At 42.6% G+C, this 22,750-nt stretch overlaps 1 protein-coding gene across 1 annotated transcript in view; it reads left to right on the top strand.

Moving 5' to 3' along the window:
- SLC5A1 (solute carrier family 5 member 1) overlaps positions 1-22,750 on the top strand; it is a 69,997-nt gene that overhangs the window by 12,010 nt on the left and 35,237 nt on the right. The window contains exons 3-5 of the mRNA XM_017499500.2: positions 15,516-15,620; positions 16,531-16,590; positions 17,701-17,805. Coding sequence (XP_017354989.1) covers positions 15,516-15,620; positions 16,531-16,590; positions 17,701-17,805 — 270 coding nt within the window. The remainder of the gene's footprint in view (positions 1-15,515; positions 15,621-16,530; positions 16,591-17,700; positions 17,806-22,750) is intronic.

Here is a 22,750-nt window from a genome sequence, read left to right as displayed (position 1 = left end):
TATTCCTGGGGCTTAGGGGGCTTTGAAAGGAGTGGTTATGACCTGTAACAGGTGAAGATTTGGAAACTCTGGAAATAGACTCTGTTCCTGAAAATTGAGTGAGGCCCAGAGAGAAAAATAGTTTGTCTGTTGGCTTGAGGATAGAAGCAAGGGACGATCAGAGGGAAGGAGCAAGGACTCCAGGGTTGAAAATACAAGAGGAGTTAGCTTATGTAGAGTTCCAGGTGGGGAGGCCCCTGGAAGTCTGAGTCATGCTTGAGGCAAGCCAAGGCAGCTCATCTGAGTAACACGAAACCAATTACCTTACATAATTGTGGGCTGGTTGGTGGCCCAGGATTCCCTTTTTATGTGGCACCAGGGTTTGGCACCTTTCACTCACAGCTGCCTGTGTAACATGTGATGATTATTTGGGGATGTGGGAGATGTGAGGGTAGAAAGGCTGTGAAGCTCAGGGGCTGAGCTTTAAAGGGGAATTCCCCACTCTTTGGTTACTGGCAGCAGAGCTTACACAGAGAAGTGAGGCCCCAGATACATGGCCCAGTGAAAGACTCTTGTTTTTGAAGAGAGTTTGATCACACCTACCAGGACTACTGGCAGAGCCAGTTCCATGGGAGCAGCATGGTACAACAGAGCTGAACCAACTGTTTGACAGCCATTCCCTTAGATTCAGAAAGAAGTATTCCAAAGGGCAGGGAGTGGGAACTGCACAAGGAGCCACAGGATTTGGCTTGTCTCAGCTTTGTGATATTGGGCAATTCATTAATGTCTGAGTCTCCTCTCTAATGTGGAGATGGTCAGATCAGGAATCTCAAAGGCTCTTCCAGGATTAAAATTCTAAGTTTCAGCTAGGCATGGTGACTCACACCTGTAATCCAGGCATTTTGGGAGGCAGAAGTGGGAAGACTGCTTGAGCCCAGGAGTTTAAGACCAGCCTGTAGACATAGCAAGACCCTGTCTCTATAGAAAAATGAAAGATTAGCTGGGCATGGTGGTGTGCACCTGTAGTCCTAGCTACTTGGAAGGCTGAGGTGGGAGGATTGCTTGATCTGGGAAGAACAAGGCTGCAGTGAGCCATGATTGCACTACTGCCTTCCAGCCTCAGGGACAGAGTGAGACCCTGTCTCAAAATCAAAACAAAACAAAAACCCCAAACTCAACAACAACAACAACATCAACAACAACAACAACAAAACAGTTGACAAACTTTTTCTGTAAAGGGCCAGATAGTAAATATTGTTGACTTTGCTGCTATGCAATCTCTGTCACAACTACTCCACTCTGCAGTTGTAACACAAAAGCATTCATGGAAAATACATAAATGAATGGATGTGGCTGTGTTTCAATAAAACTTTATTCACAAAAACAGGTAAAGGGCCAGATTTATTGTTTTGAGGAAACACACACACAGTATCAGAACGGAGCCTGGCACACATTAAACCCTCAGGTTTAGCTCTTGTTCTTCTTTTCAACTGAAACCCATTGAAGGACTGTCATATCACTTATCTGATTGAATCCTCAATGATCTAGTGAGGTAAGTACAGTGAAGATGATGATTAATCCCATAGGTTGCCCAAGTTTACAAAAGATATGAACAGAACAAGACTCCCTGTGATCTTCTGGTTATTCAGGTCTCTTTCTCCTTGTCTTTTGAGATGGAAATGTATGAGGCCAATTGGTGTGGCCTAAAGATTGGTTTGAAAACCAAGAAATTCTTTCATTTAGGGCTGACCAGAGACCCTGATGAAAATTTTCCCTGAAGAAAGAGGGCAGGTTCTCAAACTTTTCAAGTCCTCTTGAGTAAAATATATCTGATTTTGTCTTTATGTTTCTAAAACCTAACGATCAGATAAAGTCCAGCCACTTATAATGCCACTAGAGAGGCCAAAGTGTGTCTTAGAAAAACCTGGTAGTCCCAAGACGTGGGTGGGAGCTCATGAATTGGAGAGGAAGAGTAGGAACCAGGCAACTGGACATGGGAGAGGCAGAGATGCACTCCAGAAAGAAGTTGGAAGGAAAGATAAGTACTTGACTTTTCATAAGCCTGGGGAAAGCAATTCCTGCCTCTTCTGGCCCAGGTCCATTTGGCCCTCCCTCCTGCTCTACTTGCTTTTTACCTGCATGTGCTCTTATTTATCTCAGTGCCCTGTGATGAGAGTTAAACCTACACTTTTCTTAATTTTTTTAATGCCTCACAACACCAAGGCCTTACACTGCAAGTAGGCACTTGACAAATATGGGCTGAATTAAAGAGAAAAGAGGGAGGAGGGGGACATGTCCCCAGACCCTCGTGCTGGTCCCTGTTGTTGGTGTCACCTGAGACATAAGTCTATATTCTGGCCTCTGGTACAGGGGCCACACAATATAGACAGTGGTAAGAATTCAAGAGGTTAGGAGGCTGGTGGGTCTAAGTCAAAGCCTGCCTCCAGCAGTGCTCCAAATTTCTGTTTTTATGCACAGAGAAAAATTGTTGTTGTTTAGGCTCATGGGAGTAAAACCGGAAAATCAAGCCCTAATCGGAGTTACCAATTTTAGCTCACATTTGACCTCTTGGTAAAATTCGGTGTGGCTGTGTTTTATTACTCTCAGGCCATTTGTTTTCTCAGTTTGAGTCAAGGTTTTGCAAAACTTGGCAGTTCCCCATTGGGAAGTTTCTTTTTTTTTTTTTTTTTTTTAACAATTTCCCTCCTATTCTTCATGGCTTAGTCTCTCCTCTGAGGAAGTGCTCTGATTAATACACAGCCACTCACCACTCCATGTATTCTTGGTGTTCCTGGTCATCAATTGATTGATGTGTAACCAAATCCCTGTCATCTAGTTAGTACCTAAGCTCCTGGCTTCTCCTTTCTAACTGGCTGCCTTCCCAGAATTTTCTAACAGATTAGTGCTTCTGTAGACAGCAAAAGAAAAAAGTAAATTGTAAGCCATATTTCTAGTTGGTAGAAGTCAGAAGAGGTAGACAGGTGGTGAAACTATCAGCTAAAATAAACTCTTTGGATTATTCATTAGAAATATATCTGGGATTAAATTAGTTAGCACATGTAAATCTCTTAGGACACTATATAATTAATGCTGTCTGAGGGATGGCTATCATTATTATCATCATTATAGTTGTTTCTCAGCCAGGCGTGGTAGCTGCACTTTGGGAGGCCGAGGTAAGCGGATCACCTGAGGCTGAGAGTTTGAGATCAACCTGGCCAACATGATAAAACCCCTTCTCTACTAAAATTATAAAAATTAGCTGGGTGTGGTGGCAGGCGCCTGTAATCCCAGCTACTTGGGAGGCTGAGGCAGGAGAATCGCTTGAACCTGGGAGATGGAGGTTGCAGTGAGCCGAGATTATGCCATTGCATTCCAGCTTGGGCAACAGAGCAAGAGTCCATCTCAAAAAAAAAAATTATTTTTCATCTCCAGCTTCTCCTCCTTAAGCTGTGAATTGAATCATTCATCTATTTATGCAGTGTTATTCTTTCATCCCACAACTGCATGTTGATACCTACTATGTGCCAGATGCTGTGTGGGTGCTGGTTTATATCTGTGTGTGCGTGTGTGTGTGTGTCCCTCATATGCTTACAAGATACATGTAAAATTATTGATAATAGTTATGTTCTGAAGAAAATGTATTTGAGTCAAAGGTGAGGTGGAGTGGGAGGGAGAAGGGTCTTTCTCATTCAACACAGGCTCAGAGAGGGCGTTTCTGTGGATTGAGCATTCAGTTTGAGCCTTGAACGGTCAGAAGGAGACAACCATGTAAAGATTGGGAGATGAGCAACCCAAGTGCAAGGAACAGAATGGCCAAAGGCCCTGATGTAGGAATAAGCTTGGGATATTTGAAAAGCTGAAAGGGGGCCACCGTGGGATAGAGATGGTATATATATTTATTTATTTGAGACAGAGTCTTACTGTCACCCAGGCTGGAGTGCAGTGGTACAATCTCGGCTCATGGCAATCTCCACCTCCCATGTTCAAGCCACTCTCCTGCCTCAGCCTCCCCAGCATCTGGGATTACAGGCTTGTGCTACCATTCCTGGCTAACTTTTTTGCATTTTTAGTAGAGATGGGGTTTCACCATGTTGGCCAGGCTGGACTTGAACTCCTGGCCTCATGTGATCTGTCTTCCTTAGCCTCCCAAATTGCTGGAATTACAAATGTGAGCCACTGCATCTGGCCAAGTTGGTACATTTAGATCAGGTGCTTTGAGTAAGTGACCCTGAATTGCTGATGATTCCAAAGATGTGCTCATCTTGATGGGAGGGTGGATTGGTTTTCAGCCTCGTTGACCTCTAAATGCCAACAGAAGACCTCACCTGTCTTTTGTGCCAAAAACTGGTGGGAAAATGTCAGTGGTTCCCTGATTTCCTGCCCCTTTCGTTCTTTGGGCAAGGAGAGAGGTTCATAAAGATAATGAGTGAAAGATGACCATTGTCCATGGGCATAGGAGTTGGCCGAGTAAATAGAGACTGTGATGACTCTGGAGTAAAGCCTGTGTCTAAATATTTACCAGAGTGTCAGAAATAAAATATTCTGAATATAGGAGCTCCATCTGATTTTCTGTCCCAATCCAGGAAGTGTGATCCCTGAGATGGCAATGGTCCAAGGTTAAATCCTTTCAAACTTCCTTTGTGCGAAAAGAGCTTACTAAGAGAGACGCTAATTATGATTAGAGACAAGTTCCTGAGGAGGTAAAGAAGGAATATGAAATAAAACATGATGCAGATGAGCACATGCCAATCCTGAGTTTACAGTGGGATGGGTAGGAGGGTCTCACCCCACTGTGCCCCTTCAGGGGCATTCAGAAGGGAATGTCCCAGGAAAAACCAGGAAGTCAGTGTGTGTCACAGCCTCTCCCTATACACCTGGGACTTCCATCACCTTTGGCTATGGGACCTTGGGCAAGTCACTTCAATATTCTGATTTTTAATCTCATCTGTAAATGAAGATGAGAATAATATCAACCTCACAGAACTGTAGTGGACATTAAATAAGACAAAGCAAATGAAATACATGGCCCAACCCTTGGCCCAAAGGCAGTACTGTAAAAATTAGCATTCTTCTCTCCCTTTGTTATTCTCCCAGGATGGGGCTCTCAAACTTTGGTACCCAGAGCAGCCGCGTCAGCAAGACCTGGACTCTTGTTAGAAATGCAAAATTTCCAGCCTCAAACCAGACCTTCTGAATCAGAAACTCAAACTCTAGGACACGGGGCCCAGTAATCTGGTTTTTTTTTTTTTGAGACAGTGTCTTGCTCTGTTGCCCAGGTTGGAGTACAGTGGCATGATCATACCTCACTTTAGCCTTGATCTCCTGGGCTCAAGAGATCCTCCCACCTTAGCTTCCCAAGTATCTGGGACTGCAGGTGCATGCCACCACGCCTGACTAATTTTTCTGATTTTTAGTAGAGAGGAGGTCTTGCGCAGCCTGGTCTCAAACTTCTGAGCTCAAGCAACCTTCCCCCTTTGGCCTCCCAAAGTGCTGGAACTACAGGTGTGCGTAACTACTCTTGGCCAATCTGTGTTTTAATAAGCCCTCCAGGTGATTCTGATTAGGGTTGGCAGATTTAGCAAACAAAAATACAGGATGCCCAGTTAAATCTGAATTTCAGACAAACAATACTTCCTTTTTTTTTTTTTTTTTTTAAGTAGAAGTATCTCCCATGCAATATTAGGGACATACTTACACTACAAATGTATAAATAATGAATACATTATCTGTGAATTTGCATATTCAAGATATGCAGATTTAACTGCATATCTTGTATTCTGATTATGTTACAAGTTTAAGGACCACTATTGGAGGATATCCCAATGGAAGAGTCTAGCACAGCCTAGAGGAGGGATGGAGAAGAGGCCCTGGGATCTCCTGATATCCCTTAAAGAGAAGGACAAAAGCAGGGAGCAGGAAGCCATCTCCAGAATTCTGGACATTCTGGGTCTTATATGGTTCATTAACAAACAAAAAGGTTTCCTGAAATTAGTTGAGTGCATTTTCCATTTGGGCTATGATGACCTTGTTTGCTCAAGGAGAAAATGATGACTTGATAATTGTTTGTTTCAGGAAATTCAGGGTAATCTATAAAAACATGGCTGTGTAGAAGCATTAATATTTCTTCAGAATAGCATGACTTTGTGGAGCAAAACTTTCTTAAATTTTGTCACCTCATTGAAGCTCAGTAACTTCCTTTGCGGTAGGCCAAAAAAGATACTTATCCTTGGTTTATAGTGGAGGAAACTGAGGCTGAAATCACTAAAGTGACTGCTTCAAGGTCACATAGTTTGCTATGGCAGAGCCAAGATTAGAACCAGGTTGGAAGGTTCTCAGTGTGCTTTCAAGAAGGGGAGGAAAGGGATGTCCATACCATTTAATTGTACTTTCAAGTATGATTATTGATACAGGATCCTTTTAAAAAATCTACTGGTTGCCTCTGATTGTGAAGCCAGTTGTCCATTGCCCTGGGCAATTCTTCTCATTGTTTTTTGAGATATGCTCTCACTCTGTTGCCCAAGCTGGAGTGCAGTGGTATGATCACAGCTCATTGAAGCCTCAATCTCCTGGGCTCAAAGGATCCTCCTATCTCAGCCTCCCGAGTAGCTTGGACTACAGGCAGTGCCACTACACCCAGTTAATTTTTTATTTTTATTTTTGTAGAGCAAAAAGTTCTCACTATGTTGTCCAGGCAGGTCTCAAATTCCTGGATTCAAGTAATCCTCCTGCCACGACCTCCCAAAGTGCTGGCATTACAGGTGTAAGCATTACAGCTGTAAGCTACTGCAGCCAGCCCTGAGGACAATTTTTGATGCCCAGATTTGTGGTCCTAAGTGTGCACATTCTGTCTTACTGTCCTTAGGCTGTGGAAGTAAAGATAAAATTAATGTGTAAACATGAATCACTTTCTTCCTCTGGGCTATAATTTTATTTTCATTGGAAAATAACAGGGTCAGCTGTAATCATTTCCAAGGTAATTCCAGCTGGAACATCACATGAGTTGGGTTAAGATAGCGATTTTCTATTTCCTGGCACACAAACATAATTGTAGTTAGCATTCAAAGACATTTTTCATGTCTTTTTTCTACATCCCCTCAAAAAAACACATAATGTACATGCTTACCTTGCTTTCAGTCCTCAGGCTCTGCTAGTGAATCTGAGACAGTTCTGGAATTGTCCCTTATTCTTGAAGATTTTAAAGGTTTGTGTTCTGATTATAAAATTACACATGCCCCTTGTAAAAAAATTGGAAAAGTATTAAAAAAAATTACTTTGTCTGCCAAAGATAACCACTGTTAAATTTGGATATATTTATGTATAAACAGGCACACACACACACCCACACCCACACCTATGCATATATTTAAACATTTTGGGACTCATATGGTATATAGGTTTATATCTCCTCATGTCATAACAAATTCTTCAAAGATATAATTTTAATGGCTGCACAATATGCCATCATATGGCTGGGCACAGTGACTTATGCCTATAATCCTAGCACTTTGGGAAGCGAAGCTGGGAGGATAGCTTGTGGTCAGGAGTTTGAGACCTGCCTGGTCAATATAGCGAGATCCCATCTCTACAAAAATTTTTGAAAAATTCCATCATAAATATGAACCTGAATTTATCCAATTGTTTTTCTATTGTTGGGCACTTATGTGGTTTCCAACATTCCTCTGTTGTAAATAACGTAGCAATGAAAATACTGATGAAATCCTTTTATCTAAGTTTCGGTCTGCATCTCTGATAATTTGCTTAAAACCGAGTCCTAAAAATAGGGTCATATAAATGGAAGGAGTTGAACTTTTAAATGATTTTAATGTGTACCAACCAACAACTTTCCAGAAAGATGATATCAATTTACGTTCCTACCAGAAATATGTAGGAGAGCCTATTTACTTGCCAATACCAAATATTTAAAGTTAAAAAAAAAAAGCCTATTTGATGGACTAACCTATAAAGTCAGTTCCACTTATGATTTTGTTCTTATGAACACTGAGCTTATGAGTTGCCAGACTGACATTTCACAGAACCACTTCGTAGTCTCCAGTATGCCCTGCTGTTCTTATGGGCCCTGGGTAGGCTTGGCAAGCTAGGTGTAGTGCTTCCTCTTCGGGAGAGTGGTCTTTGGCATGTCCCTGAGAAGAGTCCTGACTCCATGCCCCAGTGGGAACAAATGCAACTTTCAAACATTTGGCTTCTGTGGTTTCTGTTGTTTCCTCAAGTAGAACATTCAAGGATTTGATATCACTTACTCAGCAGACCTTTACTGAGTCCTTGCAATGTGCAAAGAATGTCCTGTTTTAAGTGGAAGCAGAAATGCTCTTTGAAGACTAGAAGATATTTGGGGCAGTAGACTTGTGTGGAAGCAGTTACCGAAGCAGGTACCAAAGCAGTTACTAGGGGACGTGACATGCACCAGGAGAGGGGAATAGACAACATGTGGGGTAAGAGATTGGAGGATGGAGATCAGCTCTGGATGATGTCAGTGGAGAGGTGAGACTGGGCTTTATTTTGACGATGAGGAAAGTGTTTTTGTAGACAGAGCTTGATGAAGAGGGCATTCCAGGAAGAAGGAACATGTCATAAACAAAAGCAGGAGGTAGGAAAGCACAGAGCACATCTTGAAATTGAGCCAGTATGGTTTTGCCAGAGTGGATGGGACATGGCAGGGCATGGCAGGGCTGCTGAGATTGGAGAAGGCGGGACTGACTGGATTGCAAACAGCCTGGAGTACCTGTGCCTGTAATTCCTCTTCTGAATTTCATGCCATAGCTGAGAGGTAGCAAAGTGCTCTGGCCGACAACCTTAGTTGTCTCTGGTGGTTGAGATCACCTCTGAGAACTCTTACAATCCCATCTCTTGAGGAGTTAAATTGTTTGTGGAAGGATTTCCCACCAAGCTTTTGAGTGGCTTCAGTGGATTTCCAATTGAGATATCTTTGCTTTCATAACTTTGCTGTGGCCTGAGAGTGTCCTGGAAGTCTTGAATCTACCAAGCTCTCCAGTTCTGAGGTCACACTGGTGAGATTGGTCAAAGCTTCTTTCAGTCCATCTTCTATATATTGGCATGTAGTTGAAATGAAAATGTCACCCACTGGGCAGCACAGGCTCCATGGTAACAGATCTTTAAAACTCTGGCAGTTAAGCAGGGGATTTTGGAGAGAGCCTCTTTCACTTTTTGTCCTCCAGATCTTAGCATTTTTTTTTTGAGACAGGGTTTCACTCTGTCCCCCAGATTGCAGTGCAGCAGCATGATCATATTCACCACAATCTTGAATTCCTGGGTTCAAATGATCCTCCCACCTCAGCCTTCCTACTAGCCAGGACTACAGGTGCATGCCACCATGCCTAGCTAGTTTTTACTTTTTTTTGTAGAGATAAGGTCTCACTGTTTCCCAGGCTGAACTCTTGGCATCAAGTAATCTTCCCACTTTAGCCTCCCAAAGTGTTTGTATTGCAGGCCTGAGACACCACACCAGGCCAGATTTTAGCATTCCAATTGTATAGTTAGAGATGGCATTCCTGCTTCCAAAGAGCAGTGAAAACAAGTTTAAGGAGGAAACAGTGGCTTTCAATACACTCTAGGACAGACTTCTTGAATTTTGTTAGGAATAAGAATCACCTGAAGAGCTTATTACTCTAATTTCAGTAGGTCTGGGTAGATCATTAAATAGAGTAACACCTGTCTTTGATTCGAGAGACAGATAAAATCCCTGCCAGCTTCTTTCTTCTAACATTAATTGTCATAGGGGCTGGGAGAGGTGGCTCATGCCTGTAATCCAAGCACTTTGGGAGGCTTAGGCAGGCAGATCACCTGAGGTCAAGGGTTCAAGACCAGTCTGGCTAAGATGGTGAAACCCTGTTTCTACTAAAAATACAGAAATTAGCTGGATATGGTGGTGCACACATGTAGTCCCAGCTACTTAGATGGGTGAGGGAGGAGAATAGCTGGAATCCGGGAGGCAGAGGTTGCAGTGACCTGAGATGATGCCACTGCACTCCAGCCTGGGCTAAAGAACAAAACTCCATCTCAAAAAAAAAAAAAATGTCATTAGGGAGAAATGATTTTGCCTGATGTCTTTGGTTTAGGTAGTTTTCCCTTTAGAAAAGGCACATGGGGAAACATTAAATTTGTGCCAAGCCCAGGAGGGACTGAAGTAAAAAAAAAAATTAAATGATAGAGTCACTGTCTCATTAAGGCAAACCAAATTGGCCTTTTCTGGAATCTAAATTGCAACGAGAGGAAATCTGTTCTTGCTGAATGTTCCAAATAACAGAGAGGCAGATTCTTTAATAGTGATGGCAATTAGAGGGACTGGCCCAGGTCCTCCATTCTGCCAAGAACCTGTGGCTGAGTGACAGGTTTCAAAGAGGACTAGAAGGTGGATGATGTTAAAACCTTATGGGAAGTCAAGAAGGGCAGCTTGCTTCATTCTGCATGGCTCATGTCTGGAATAGTCTATTCAGGTCTGAGGTCCATCTTGGGGCAGAGATGGGGCTCAGGGCAGCAGAGAGCAACAAGGGTGATGAGAATCAAGTTCATTGTCAATAAGGAACAGACACATGAGAAGAGAAAGGTTAGTCTGGGGAAAATTTAAGCAGGGAGACCACCCCTGTCCTCAGATATTGGAAGGATTAACTTGTGGAAGAGAGATTTGACTTGCTCTGTTTTACTCTAAAGGGTAGAAGTAGGACTGTTGGGTAGATTTCAGCTCAGATAAAGAATGATTTTTTAACAACTAGAGGTGTTCCACCACAGATTCAGCAGCATTGTAAGGTAGCGAGTTCTCTGTCACTAGAGGCATGCATTAAAAACTGACCATCGCTTGGGAGGTGTTACAGAGGGAACTTAAGCTGTGGCATCCACAGACTCATTCTACTCTGAAAGATTCAATGATTGTTTAATTTCTTCATATACCTCCCCTCCCACCAACCTTTCAGGAGAGGACATCTAGGTAGTAAAATGTGATTATGAATTTCCTAAAGTCAAAAGAAAAAATACCCTTTCTGCTTTTTGTGATGTGACATTATGTTATTTTCCCAATTCCCATGCTCTCAGACCTGTTGGGTTTGGTCAGACTCACTTCATCTTGCACAATGGCAGCAAAAGTATCTATATACTTGTAATGGCCTTTTGAGTCCCATCAATGGGAGAGGAGGGTTTGGAAAGAAGTTAGTGAGAAGTGAGGTCACGTTGGGGAAATTTTAGATAAAGTCTGAAATCCTGAATTCACAGGAATGTGGGAGAAAATTATAGAGAAGGACGTGATGATTCATGGCACTGGGTCACTCCCTGCATGGGGCATGATTCCCAAATGGGCATGAGCATGGGTGAGCAGTGGACGGAGAAAGTGTTTGGGAAATTGGCATGATGAATGCATTGTTGGTGAGTTCCAGCAACAGGAGGGGCAGTGTAAAAACCTGGCAGGGGAGTACAGGCCATAAAGCAATGGTGTCTGTCTTAGTTGGCTCAGGTTGCCATAACAAAATACCACAGACTGGGTGGCTTAAACAACAGAAATTAATTTTCTTATAGTTCTAGAAGGTAGAAGTCCAAAATCAAGGTGCCTTCAGGGTTGGCTTCAGGTGAGGCCTCTCTTCCTGGCTTGTAGACGGCTGCCTCCTTGCTATGTCCTCATGTATGGCTTCTTTACTATGTATGTATAGGGGGAGAGAGAGAGATTTCTGGTGTCTCTCTTATAAGGACACCAATCCTATCAGATTGGGGCCCTACCCTTATGGCCTCATTTAACTTTATTAATTCCCTAAAGCCCCTATCTCCAAATACCATCACATTGAAGGTTGGGGCTTTAACATAGAAATTTTGCAGAGAGGACACAATTCTATCTATAACAGTGTCCATTGTAGCTCTTGCTAATTGTCTTTGAGGATGAAGTAATTATCCTCTTGGGAGGAGAAAAGAGGGAAGGGACATTGATTGAGAATCAGCTGTGTCAGTCATGACTGGTTTATAATTTCATTTAACTCCTGCACCAACCCTGCCATGAGAGAAGACAGAGGCTCACAGATGTTCTGATCACCCGGATAGTAAGAGGTCAAGAAAGCATTCAAACTTGAGTTGTATAGCTCATGCTGTCTTACACTTGAGGAAACTTAACCTTGAAACATTGCTATATTCCTAAGACAGTTTTTAAGCCTGGAGCATCAGGAAGACCACTTGACAGGCCCTTTAGGGTGTCCAGGAGAGTCTCTGAATAGGTCAGCATTATGATCAGAGTTGTGCTTTGGGGAGGTAGCTGGCCATGTGGGTGGGTGGGGAGGTGATTGATGGGAGGGAGAGAATAGAGATCCTCTAGCAGCCCGTTACTTGGTCCCGTTGAGAGATAGTGACAGGCAGCACAAGGGACATCTAGAAAGAGCTAGGTGCCCATAATGTTGTGAAGGCAGAGTCAAAGTTTTGGTAAATGATTAAGTGTAGGTCATGGGGTAAACAGAGGGAGACAAGAATGAGGCCAAGGTGGTCCCCTTAATAGAAATGAATAGAACCTGAGCTCAGGACATTCTGGTAGCCTGAGTTCTCCTGGCCTCATTCCATTCTCTTCTCAGATAGTGAGGAGGGACCTCAGGACACCTGATACTGCTAAAAGTACAATGTCCCTCTTTGGGAGAGATATTGGAGAGGATTTCTTGAACTTATGACTCATCTAATGCAGTTAATCATTTCTGGTAATTATGTACTTAATAGTACAGCATTAGGCTTAATTATTTATCAATCAAGAGGTGGTAAATGAAAAGATAGTGGGTCAGGGCAGGTAGACCACTTGCAGAAGGAAACTTTTGATTAAAAGTGGACTGTTTGGCTGGGCATGGTGGTTCACACCTGTAATCCCAGCATTTTGGGAGGCTGAGGCAGATGGATTGCTTGAGCCCAGGAGTTCAAGACCAGCCTGAGCAACATGGTGAACTCCCATCTCTACAAAAATATACAAAAATTAGTCAGGTGTGATGGTGCACACCTGTGGTCCCAGCTACTTGGGAGGCTGAGGCTGGAGGGTCACTTGAGCCTGGGAGGTAGAGGTTGCAATGAACCGAGTTGTGCCAATGCACTCCACCCTGAGTCTCAGAAAAAAAAAAAGTGGACTGTTATCCCCATCAAACTTTGAGCAGAAGGTGGTAGATGTCTCTAAACAACCTGCCTTCCCCTTGCTTCCCCGTCTTAATGAATGGCGCCCACCTAGTTACTCAAGTACAAAATCTAGGAGTTACCTTTGATTTTTCTGTCCCACATTTCCTACAGCTAACCTATCGACAGAGTCTGTCAACTTTGTTTCTAAAACATACTCCCAATCTCTATACTTGCCTTGATCTCAACTCCTGTCACCCTAGTCCAGGTCACTGTCCTCTCTTACCTAAGCTGGAGATAGCCTCTATTTTCTCCCTTGTCCCACTCTACACACAACTTAGAGCAATTTAAAAAGCAAATTAGGTCCTGTCCCTCTCCTGCTTAAAATCCTCCAGTGGCATCCCATCTCCCTTAGAATAAAACTCACTTTTTTTTTTGAGTCAGGGTCTCACTCTGTCACTCCGGCTGTAGCCAGCAACACAATCATAGCTCACTGAAACCTCCAAGTCCTGGGCTCAATTGATTCTCCCTCCTCAGCCTTCTGAGTAGCTAGTACTACAGGCATGCACTACCATGCCCAGCTGAGTTTTTAAATTTTTTTGTAGCGGCAGGGTCTCACTATGCTGCCCAGGCTGGTCTCCAACTCCTGGTCTCAAGTGATCTTCCTACTTCAGCCTTCTAAACTACTGGGATTAGAAGCGTGAGCCACTGAACCCAGCGTAAATGACTCCATTTAAAAATATTAAGTTCACAAATCATTATTATATATCAACCTTATTTTTGCTTCTCAACTATGCATACCTTTCCCACTTGTGGAGTGTCGGGGGGAGGGGGCGTCTTTGCTTAGTTGGAATGCTTTTTCTGTTGTCTCTGTATGATTAACTTTTTTGTCATTCAGATCTCAGCTTAAAGATCTGAATTATAATAATAATTCTTTAATATTAGAGAAAGTACACCAAAGTGATGTTCTCAGACTCTTCAATCTAATCACTCCATCACACTCTCTATTCTCGTCATAGTGTTTACCACTCTCTGATCACTGTTTTTGTTGTTTATTTATTTATGTTTACTGTGTCTGAATATAAGCTTCTTGAGAGTAGGGATTTTGTCTGTGTATTTCATAGCTGTTATTAGTGCTTGACATGTGTAGTAGTTGCTAAGTTAATATTTGTTGAGCAAATGAATGAATGCACCTGTACCAACCACTGTCTCCTCATTGTCATTCTGAGGCCTTCTTCTGGCTAGGCCTTCAGAAATCTCTCTCTCCCCTGACTTAATATTTGGCACTAAGCTGCTTCTACTGGGTATAGGGGCTGGTATAGTTAGAACAGTTTCTTGGCATTATCCGTCTTTTGGGAAATAAGCATTTTGTTCCAGGTTTGGACCATCTTTGGAACATTAGATAAATAACTACAAACCTCTCCCCCTCTGCTTAGCAAGAATGGGAATAATTCAACTATAATTATTATAAACCAATAATAATTGGCTCTTATCAAATGCTGCTGTACCTTCTCCTCTTGGACATAGAAGGACTTTAGAACTTCCTGGAGTTCTTTTTGACCTCAAATGCTATGGAGTTGCTGACACAGTATTATGATTGGTCAGCACAAGATCCCTCTCTTGTTTTACTTGATATTTTCTTTTTTTGTCTCCCACTCACAGCCCCATTCTTCTTTCCCCTTCCAGTCTTCCACTCTTGGGTATTTGATATATGTGCTTCCAATCTGTCTTTTAATCTGTGTATTTAGACTTGTGTACATCCTTGAAAAATGCAGTGTTTTGCGCATGTGTCTGTGTGGTCCTTAGAACCTTTGAAAAAATATCAATACTATATGATTTAGAGAATTATTATTATTTATATCATCTCTTGTTACTTGGGAGTCCATGGAATCATATAATTTAATAGCTAGGAATCCCTTGCAAATCATCAGCTTCACGCCCCTCCTTATTTGACCAGGTGATTAAGGTCCAGAGGCTTCCTTTGAAATGATTTCTTTCAAGAAAATTGTCAATGTTTACTGAGAGCCTGTATTTGGCAAGACCCTAAACCACTAGACATCCTGGAGGATATGGAGTTGAAGGGCTCTTGCCCCTAAGCACACAGCCTTGAAGGAGATTTTTAGGGGGGCCCAGTGGCTGTGTGACTTCTTATATCTTCTTCAAGATTGGACATGGGGTTCACAAAGGACTCACAGATGATCTAGTTTTGGAATACATCCCACTGCTCCTTCTCCAGTCCTCTCCTTTTCTTCTTTACCAGTTTCCAAGTTTCCACATCTGGCTTCTGAACCTGCTGTCCCTGATGACTCCAGCACAGTTGTGCTCCCAGCCCGCTTCTGCTCTTTCTTGTCCTTCTCTTGGCTGACATGTCTCTTCTCCTTTTGGCCCACCCTGAGTGTCCTGGTGGAGCACAGAGCCCTCACCTGACTTTCTCTTTGTATTTCCAGATTGGAGCCTCCCTCTTCGCTAGTAACATTGGAAGTGGCCACTTTGTGGGGCTGGCCGGGACAGGAGCAGCTGCAGGCATTGCTACTGGAGGCTTTGAATGGAACGTGAGTAATGCTGCAGTCATGGTGCACTGGGGCTAGAAGGAGCCTTAGCAGTCATCCATTTCAGTCTATGCTCAGAGGAGCTGAAGGTATTAGGGAACTGTTCAGGGTCACCCCAGGGTGCAGACAGAGGAAGGACATGGCTTCAGGAGCCTCAGGGTCCTGCTCCCCTTCCACCAGAGTAGCATGAGAAAACCACTGGTATGATAGCAATAGTATTTTTTCTGTTTTCCTGTCATGTTAAAAAGCCAAGGTCTTTCTAGCCATATTTGAGGTTTGAAAATGCTTACCACCAGATTTCCATCATCATCATTATTGTTATTATTATTTTATTTTTAGGGATGGGGTCTTGCAGCATTGCCCAGGCTGGAGTGCAGTGGTGCAATCAGCCTACTGAAGCCTCAAACTCCTGGGCTCAAGACATGCTCCCACCTCACTTTCCCAAGTAGCTGGCACTACAGGCATGTGCCACCATGCCTAGCTAATTTTTAAATTTTTTGTAGAAGCAGGGCCTCATTATGTTGTCCAGGCAGGTCTTGAACTCCTGGCCTCTACTAAGAATAGTGGTAGTAATAATAAATGTAATTATTTATTATTACTACTATTATTATTAAAGCTCTCTAAATGGTATTTTATTCTGTGTAAACCAGGGAAGAGGTGAAGGAGAACCCAGTGCTCTAGCTAGGGCCTAGGGCTATGATGCTGATGAACAGCCTCCTGGGCTCCCCTCTGCTGTTTCCCAGCTGCTATTTCCATAGGTCAGTCAGGCAGCAAAGGCTTCCTCCCATCTCTAATGGCTCCTTAGGGGAGAACTTGCTGGGTAATTTTTCTGCAGGAGCTGAGGGGCCCTTCAAGTGGCAGGGATGGGCTAAGGTTCCTTCTAGTTTTAGTCCACCTTTTATTTTTATTTCAGGCCCTGGTTTTGGTGGTTGTGCTGGGCTGGCTGTTTGTCCCCATCTATATTAAGGCTGGGGTAAGTATCTGCTCTGTTACTTCATTTCCTACTGGGAAATGTATCTGTGAGCTTCGTCTTCCTAGAGGGCAGAGGAGACATTATGGAATAAATGGCAGAAAAATCTGTGGATTGGCTTTCACTCCCAGGCTATAAAATTCCCCACTGTCTGCAGTGGCATTAAATAGATCAACGGGGCCTGGGTCTGATGATTCTTTCCAGTCCAGGCTTATGACTGTATCCTCGGGCAGGGGTTCTTAACCACTTGGCTGTGAATTGGTAGCAGTCTGGTCCGTGGCCTGTTAGGAACAGGACCTCACAGCAGGAGGTGAGCAATGGAGCAAGAAAGCATTACTGTACTGCCTGAGCTCTGCCTCCTGTCAGGTAAACAGTGGCTTTAGATTCTCATAGGAGTGAGAACCCTATGTAAACTGCACATGTGAGGGATTTAGGTTACATGCTCTATATGATAATATAATGATAAATATAATGTGCTTGAATCATCCCCAAACCATCCCCTTATCCCAATTTTTCATTGAAAAATTGTCTTCCACAAAATTGGTCAGTCCCTGGTGCCAAAAAGATTGGGGACCACTGCTTTAAATCATCTCTAGATTACTTATAATATCTAATACAAATGTAGTTATATATAACTCCAGTATATATGGAATATATACACATATATATATTCCATTATATTTTTATATATTATGTGTGTGTGTGTGTATATATATATATATATATATATGTCACTTCGGGCAATATAGTGAGACCCTGCCTCTTAAAAAAAAAGATTTTTAAGTGTTTTCACCACACACACAAAAAATATATATATATATATACTCCTCCACAGCAAGGGTCTGGCACCTTAGCAATGCCCAGTCACAGGTTTATTGGGCTGGGATAACATCTAGCTACTCCCACAGTGGTAGGGCATATGGGATTAAAATGAGCAAATGGCTGGAGGTCAGGGACCATCTGGCCACTTCACAGACTTCTCTGGCCAACAAAGGTTATGAATCCTTGACCACACTTCTGTGGCTCTGACACCAGGATGGACTCCACTGTTCTGTCTGCTCTGGGCCCTCTGGTCACTGTGGCTGGCAGTGACCTCCCTTGCATCCCATGCAGGTGGTGACAATGCCAGAGTACTTGCGGAAGCGGTTTGGAGGCCAGCGGATCCAGATCTACCTTTCTGTTCTGTCCCTCCTGCTCTACATTTTTACCAAGATCTCGGTGAGTCCACTGCCTTGGGGGCTGGTCACTGGCTGTCTTACAAGCTGCCACTCTCGTCCCTCATCACATGCTGCCCACCAAGAGGCGGCTCTATAAGTTTCTATTAACTTGGCCCCTTAAGCTTTTTTGTGCCTTGGGGTAAAGTCCTATTTCATACATCAAGGAGCCAATAGAGTTCAATGGAAATTTATTCACTGTGGTGCAGGTTGAAAACAAACAGGTTTAAAAAACAAACAGAGAAAGCAGTTCTTAATAGAACGTTAAAAGGGAGTTAGGGATACAACTCTATATGATCCATCAATCTCACTACTGGGTATATATCCAAAGGAATTGAAATTAACATATCGAAGAGGTATCTGCACTCCCATGTTCATTGCAGTACTATTCACAATAACCAAGATGTGGATCAACGTAAGCGCCCATTAACGGATGAATGAATAAAGAATATGTGGTATATATACACAATGGAACACCATTTGGCCTTAAAAAAGAAGGAAATGATGTCATTTGTTGTGAACATGCTGTCCATGTTCACAACATGGATGAAGCTGGAGGACATTATTTAAGTGAAATAAGCCAGGCTCAGAAAGACATACACAGTGTGATTTTACTTGTATATGGAATCTAAAAAAGTTGAACTCAGAAGCAGAGAGAACAGTGGTTACCAGGGCCTAGGGGTGGTGGGTAGAGAGTTGGAGTTGGGGAGATATTGGTCAAAGGATACAAAATTTCAGTTAGGAGGAATAAGTTCAAGAGATCTATTGAGAAATGCAAATCAAAACTACATTGAGATACCATCTCACGCCGGTAAGAATGGCGAACATTAAAAAATCTGGAGACAGCAGATGCTGGAGAGGATGTGGAGAAGTAGGAACACTTTTACACTGTTGGTGGGAGTGTAAATTAGTTCAACCATTGTGGAAGACAGTGTGGCGATTCCTCAAGGACATAGAAATAGAAATTCCATTTGACCCAGCAATCCCATTACTGGGTATATATCCAAAGGATTACAAATCGTTCTACTATAAGGACACGTGTACACGAATGTTCATTGCAGCACTGTTTACAATAGCAAGGACCTGGAACCAACCCAAATGCCCATCGACGATAGACTGGATAGGGAAAATGTGGCACATATACACCATGGAATATTATGCAGCCATCAAAAACGATGAGTTTGGGTCCTTTGTGGGGACATGGATGAACCTGGAAACCATCATTCTCAGCAAACTGACAGAGGAGCAGAAGATCAAACACCGCATGTTCTCACTCATAGGCGGGTGTTGAACGATGAGAGCACATGGACAAAGGGAGGGGAGCACTACACACTGGGGTCAGTTGGGGGGAAATAGGGGAGGGACGGTGGGGGGTGGGGAGCTGGGGGGGGATAGCAGGGGGAGAAATGCCAGATGTAGGTGATGGGGAGGAAGGCAGCAAATCACACTGCCATGTGTGTTCCTATGCAACAATTTTGCATGTTCTTCACATGTACCCCAAAACCTAAAATACAATAAAATAAATAAATGGGGAAAAAAAAAAAGAGATCTATTGTATAACATGATAACTACAGCTAATAACAATGTGTTTTGAAAATTGCTAAGAAAGATTTTAGCTAGCATGGTAGTGTGTGCCTGTAGTCCTGGCTACTCAAGAGGCTGAGATGGGAGCCCCAGGAGTTTGAGGCTACCCTGGGCAATGTAGTGAGACCCTGACTCTTAAAAAAATAAGCTTTTAAAGTGTTTTCACTACAAAAAAGGTATTTGTTTGAGGTAATGTATATGTTAATTAGCTCAACTGAGCCTTTCCATTATGTATACATATTTTAAAATATCATGTAGTACATGATAAACATATACAATTTTTATTTGTCAATTTAAAAAAGGGAGTAGTTAGGGATATCTAGGGTTGGCCCCAACCTTAGAGGCAGACATGGGCCTTTGCACCCTGCCAGGGTAAAATCTCACTCTGTGTGACATTTCTGATGCATTTAAACACAAGCAGCCAGTGCCAACTCTGGAAGGCACTGCTGAGATTCTGCCTTCTTTTATGGACAGAGAAATAAAAACCCTGGAGTTGGAATGAACTTTTCCTGAATCAGAAGTAGAACCCAGGTCTCTGATTCTCAGTTCACTGTCCTTTTCCCTGCATGAGGCTCCTGCTTTTTTCTTGGAATCAGCTCTCTGGGCCTTTAATTGCTAACCCCCTGGGGGATTTTTACTCTCTCTGAACCTAACCACTGGGGCTGCCTCTATACCATTTAGCCTGCTGTCCTTGCCAACCTGGAGCTGTAAGCCCTCTTTGCAGAGCTGAGATTTTTCAAGGATTGGTGGGCCACTGGGGTACCTTTAAAAGCTGGCCAAATATTCTCCTTCTCCTCCTCCTCCTCCCCATCCCCCTCATTCTCCTTCTCCTTCCCCTCTCTCTTCTCCTCCTCCCTTCTCTCCTTCCTCCCTTCTCTTCCTCCTTCCCCATCCTTCTTTCTTCCTCCTTCTTCTTCTTCTATCTTCTTCCTTCTTCCTTTTTTTGAGATAGGGTCTTGCTGTGTTACCCAGACTACCAGACTGGAGAGCATGGCATGATCATAGCTTAGTACCACCTATACCTCCTAGCTTCAAGCTATCTTTCCACCTCAGCCTCTTGAGTAGCTGGGGCTACAGGTGTGTGCCACCATGCCTAGCTAATTAAAAAAGTCTTTTGTAGAGACAGGGCCTCATTATGTTGCCCAGGCTGGTCTCGAACTCCTGAACTCAAGCAATGCTTCTGCTTCAGCCACCTAAAGTGTTGGGATCATAGGCATGAGCCACTGCTCCCAGCCTGTGTTCTTCTTTACTTCACTTTTCTTCCTTGAAAGTGTTCAAGTCAATTCCTCTTGATTGTAAAACAAAACAAAGCAATAACAAAAAACCGCAAAACAACCAGGAAACCACTAACATTCTGAGATATCTCCCTGATGGCCCAAAAGATAGTGGGATGAGAAAAGTTTGTTTGTAGGTTTTACTATGCATTTTTTTGTTCCCAAGGTGACTGTCAGTCTGATAAAGGTCAAAGCAATGGTATAAAAAGAAAAAGAAAGAAAATGTGAATGATAAGGAATAAAAGAAAGAAAATAGGACTTTGGTAAGAAAACTACCTTGGAGAATAATTGGAGTAGCTGGGCTCCTAGTCTGTTCACCTGCCCACTAGCAGGTGACCTGGGGCAAATGGCATAGCTCTTTAGAGCTTAGCTACTTTATGAGTAAGATGGGGATAATAATTCCTGCCTTGCCTAGATCATGAGGTGTTGGTGAGCTTTATTTGAAAACACAAAGTGTTCTTGAAATGTAAGAAATAATGATAATGAAGCCGAATGCAGTGGCTCATGCCTGTAATCCCAGCACTTTGGGAGGCTGAGGCATGAGGATTGCGTGAGGCCAGGAGTTTAAGATCAGCCTGGGCAACATGGTGAGACCCTGTATCTACAAAAAAAAAAAAAAAAAAATTAGCCAGGCATGGTGGTGCACAACTGTTGTTGCAGTTACTCAGGAGGCTGAGGTTGGAGGATCACTTGATCCCAGGAAATCAAGGTTGTGAGCTATGATTGCACCACTGCACTCCAGCCTGGGTGACATAGTGAGATCCTGTCTCTAAATAAATAAATAAAGATATAATGAAAATGAACTTGGTTAATTGAGAGCCTTCAGCACTTTCTGCAAGAAGCTCTCTGTGTTGCAGCAGGGCGGAGAGACAGGTGGTGTTTTCTGAGATCACATAGGGAGTAGCTCCAGCTTTTCCCCTTAGCCAGCAGTTGCAAAGTGCTCATTGCTCTTTCAAATGGGCTGTCTCATTGCCTATGGTCAGTTTTTCTTCCTCTTGTTGTTCTCCCCTAACCAGCACCAAAGGCAAGATTGGCCCAATCTCAGTGTCTTGCAAAAGATCTGCCCTGGCTGAGGTCTGAGTTGGGTTGGATCTGAATTGAGCCATCTATTGTAGCTAGGTAAGGTTCTGAAAATACAGTTGCTAGTGTTTCTGTTTTCCTGATTACTTAAAGTTGAAACAACAGCAACATTAAATAACATTTATAATTTTTTTAATTATGGAAAATTTCAAACATACATAAGCAAAGATAGAATAGGGTAACAAGCACTCATGGACCTAACACTAATCACTTAGTTTTAACAATTATCAACATTTTGCCATTTTTGGTTCATCTATCCTCTTTCAATTTTTTTCCCAGCAGTATTTCATTTTATTTTTTTCTTTCCAACTTTTAGGATCAGGAGTACATGTACAGGTGTGTTATATGGTTAAATTGCATGTCACAGGAGTTTGGTCTACAGATTATTTTGTCACCCAGGTAATAAGCATAGTACCCAATAGGTAGTTTTTTTTGTTCCTCACTCTTCTCCCATCCTCCACCCTCAAATAGGCCCCAATGTCTATTGTTCCCTTCTTTGTGTCCATGTGTACTGAGTGTTTAGGTCTCACTTATAAGTGAGAACATGCAGTATTTGGTTTTCTATTCCTGCATTAATTCAGTTAGGATAATGACCTCCAGCTCCATCCATGTTGCTGCAAAGGATGTGATCTCATTCTTTTTTGTGGCTGCATAGTATTTCATGGTGCATATGTGCCACATTTTCTTTATTCAGTGTACTGGTGATGGGCATTTAGGTTGATTTCATGTCTTTACTACTGTGAATAGTGCTCAGCAGCATTTTAAATCAAATTTCAGACACCATGTGATTTCACTGTAAATTCTTTAGAATGTTTAAAAAAAAATAACCATTGTGCTATTATCATATGTAACAAAATCTACGGTAACTTCTTAATTTAGGTTGTTTAATACCTGGCCCATATCAAGATTTTCCTAATAATCTCAAAAATGTTTTCTTACAGTTAGTTTGAATCAGGATCTGAACAAAGTCTAGGTCACATTGCATTTGGTTCTTTCTTTTTTTTTTTTTTT

The sequence above is a fragment of the Cebus imitator genome, unplaced genomic scaffold (genome assembly GCF_001604975.1).
Source record: "Cebus imitator isolate Cc_AM_T3 unplaced genomic scaffold, Cebus_imitator-1.0 Scaffold258, whole genome shotgun sequence".
NCBI classification, from domain to species: domain Eukaryota; kingdom Metazoa; phylum Chordata; class Mammalia; order Primates; family Cebidae; genus Cebus; species Cebus imitator.
Note: the sequence above shows the minus strand (reverse complement) of the source record. Positions and strands in the feature narration are given on the sequence as shown.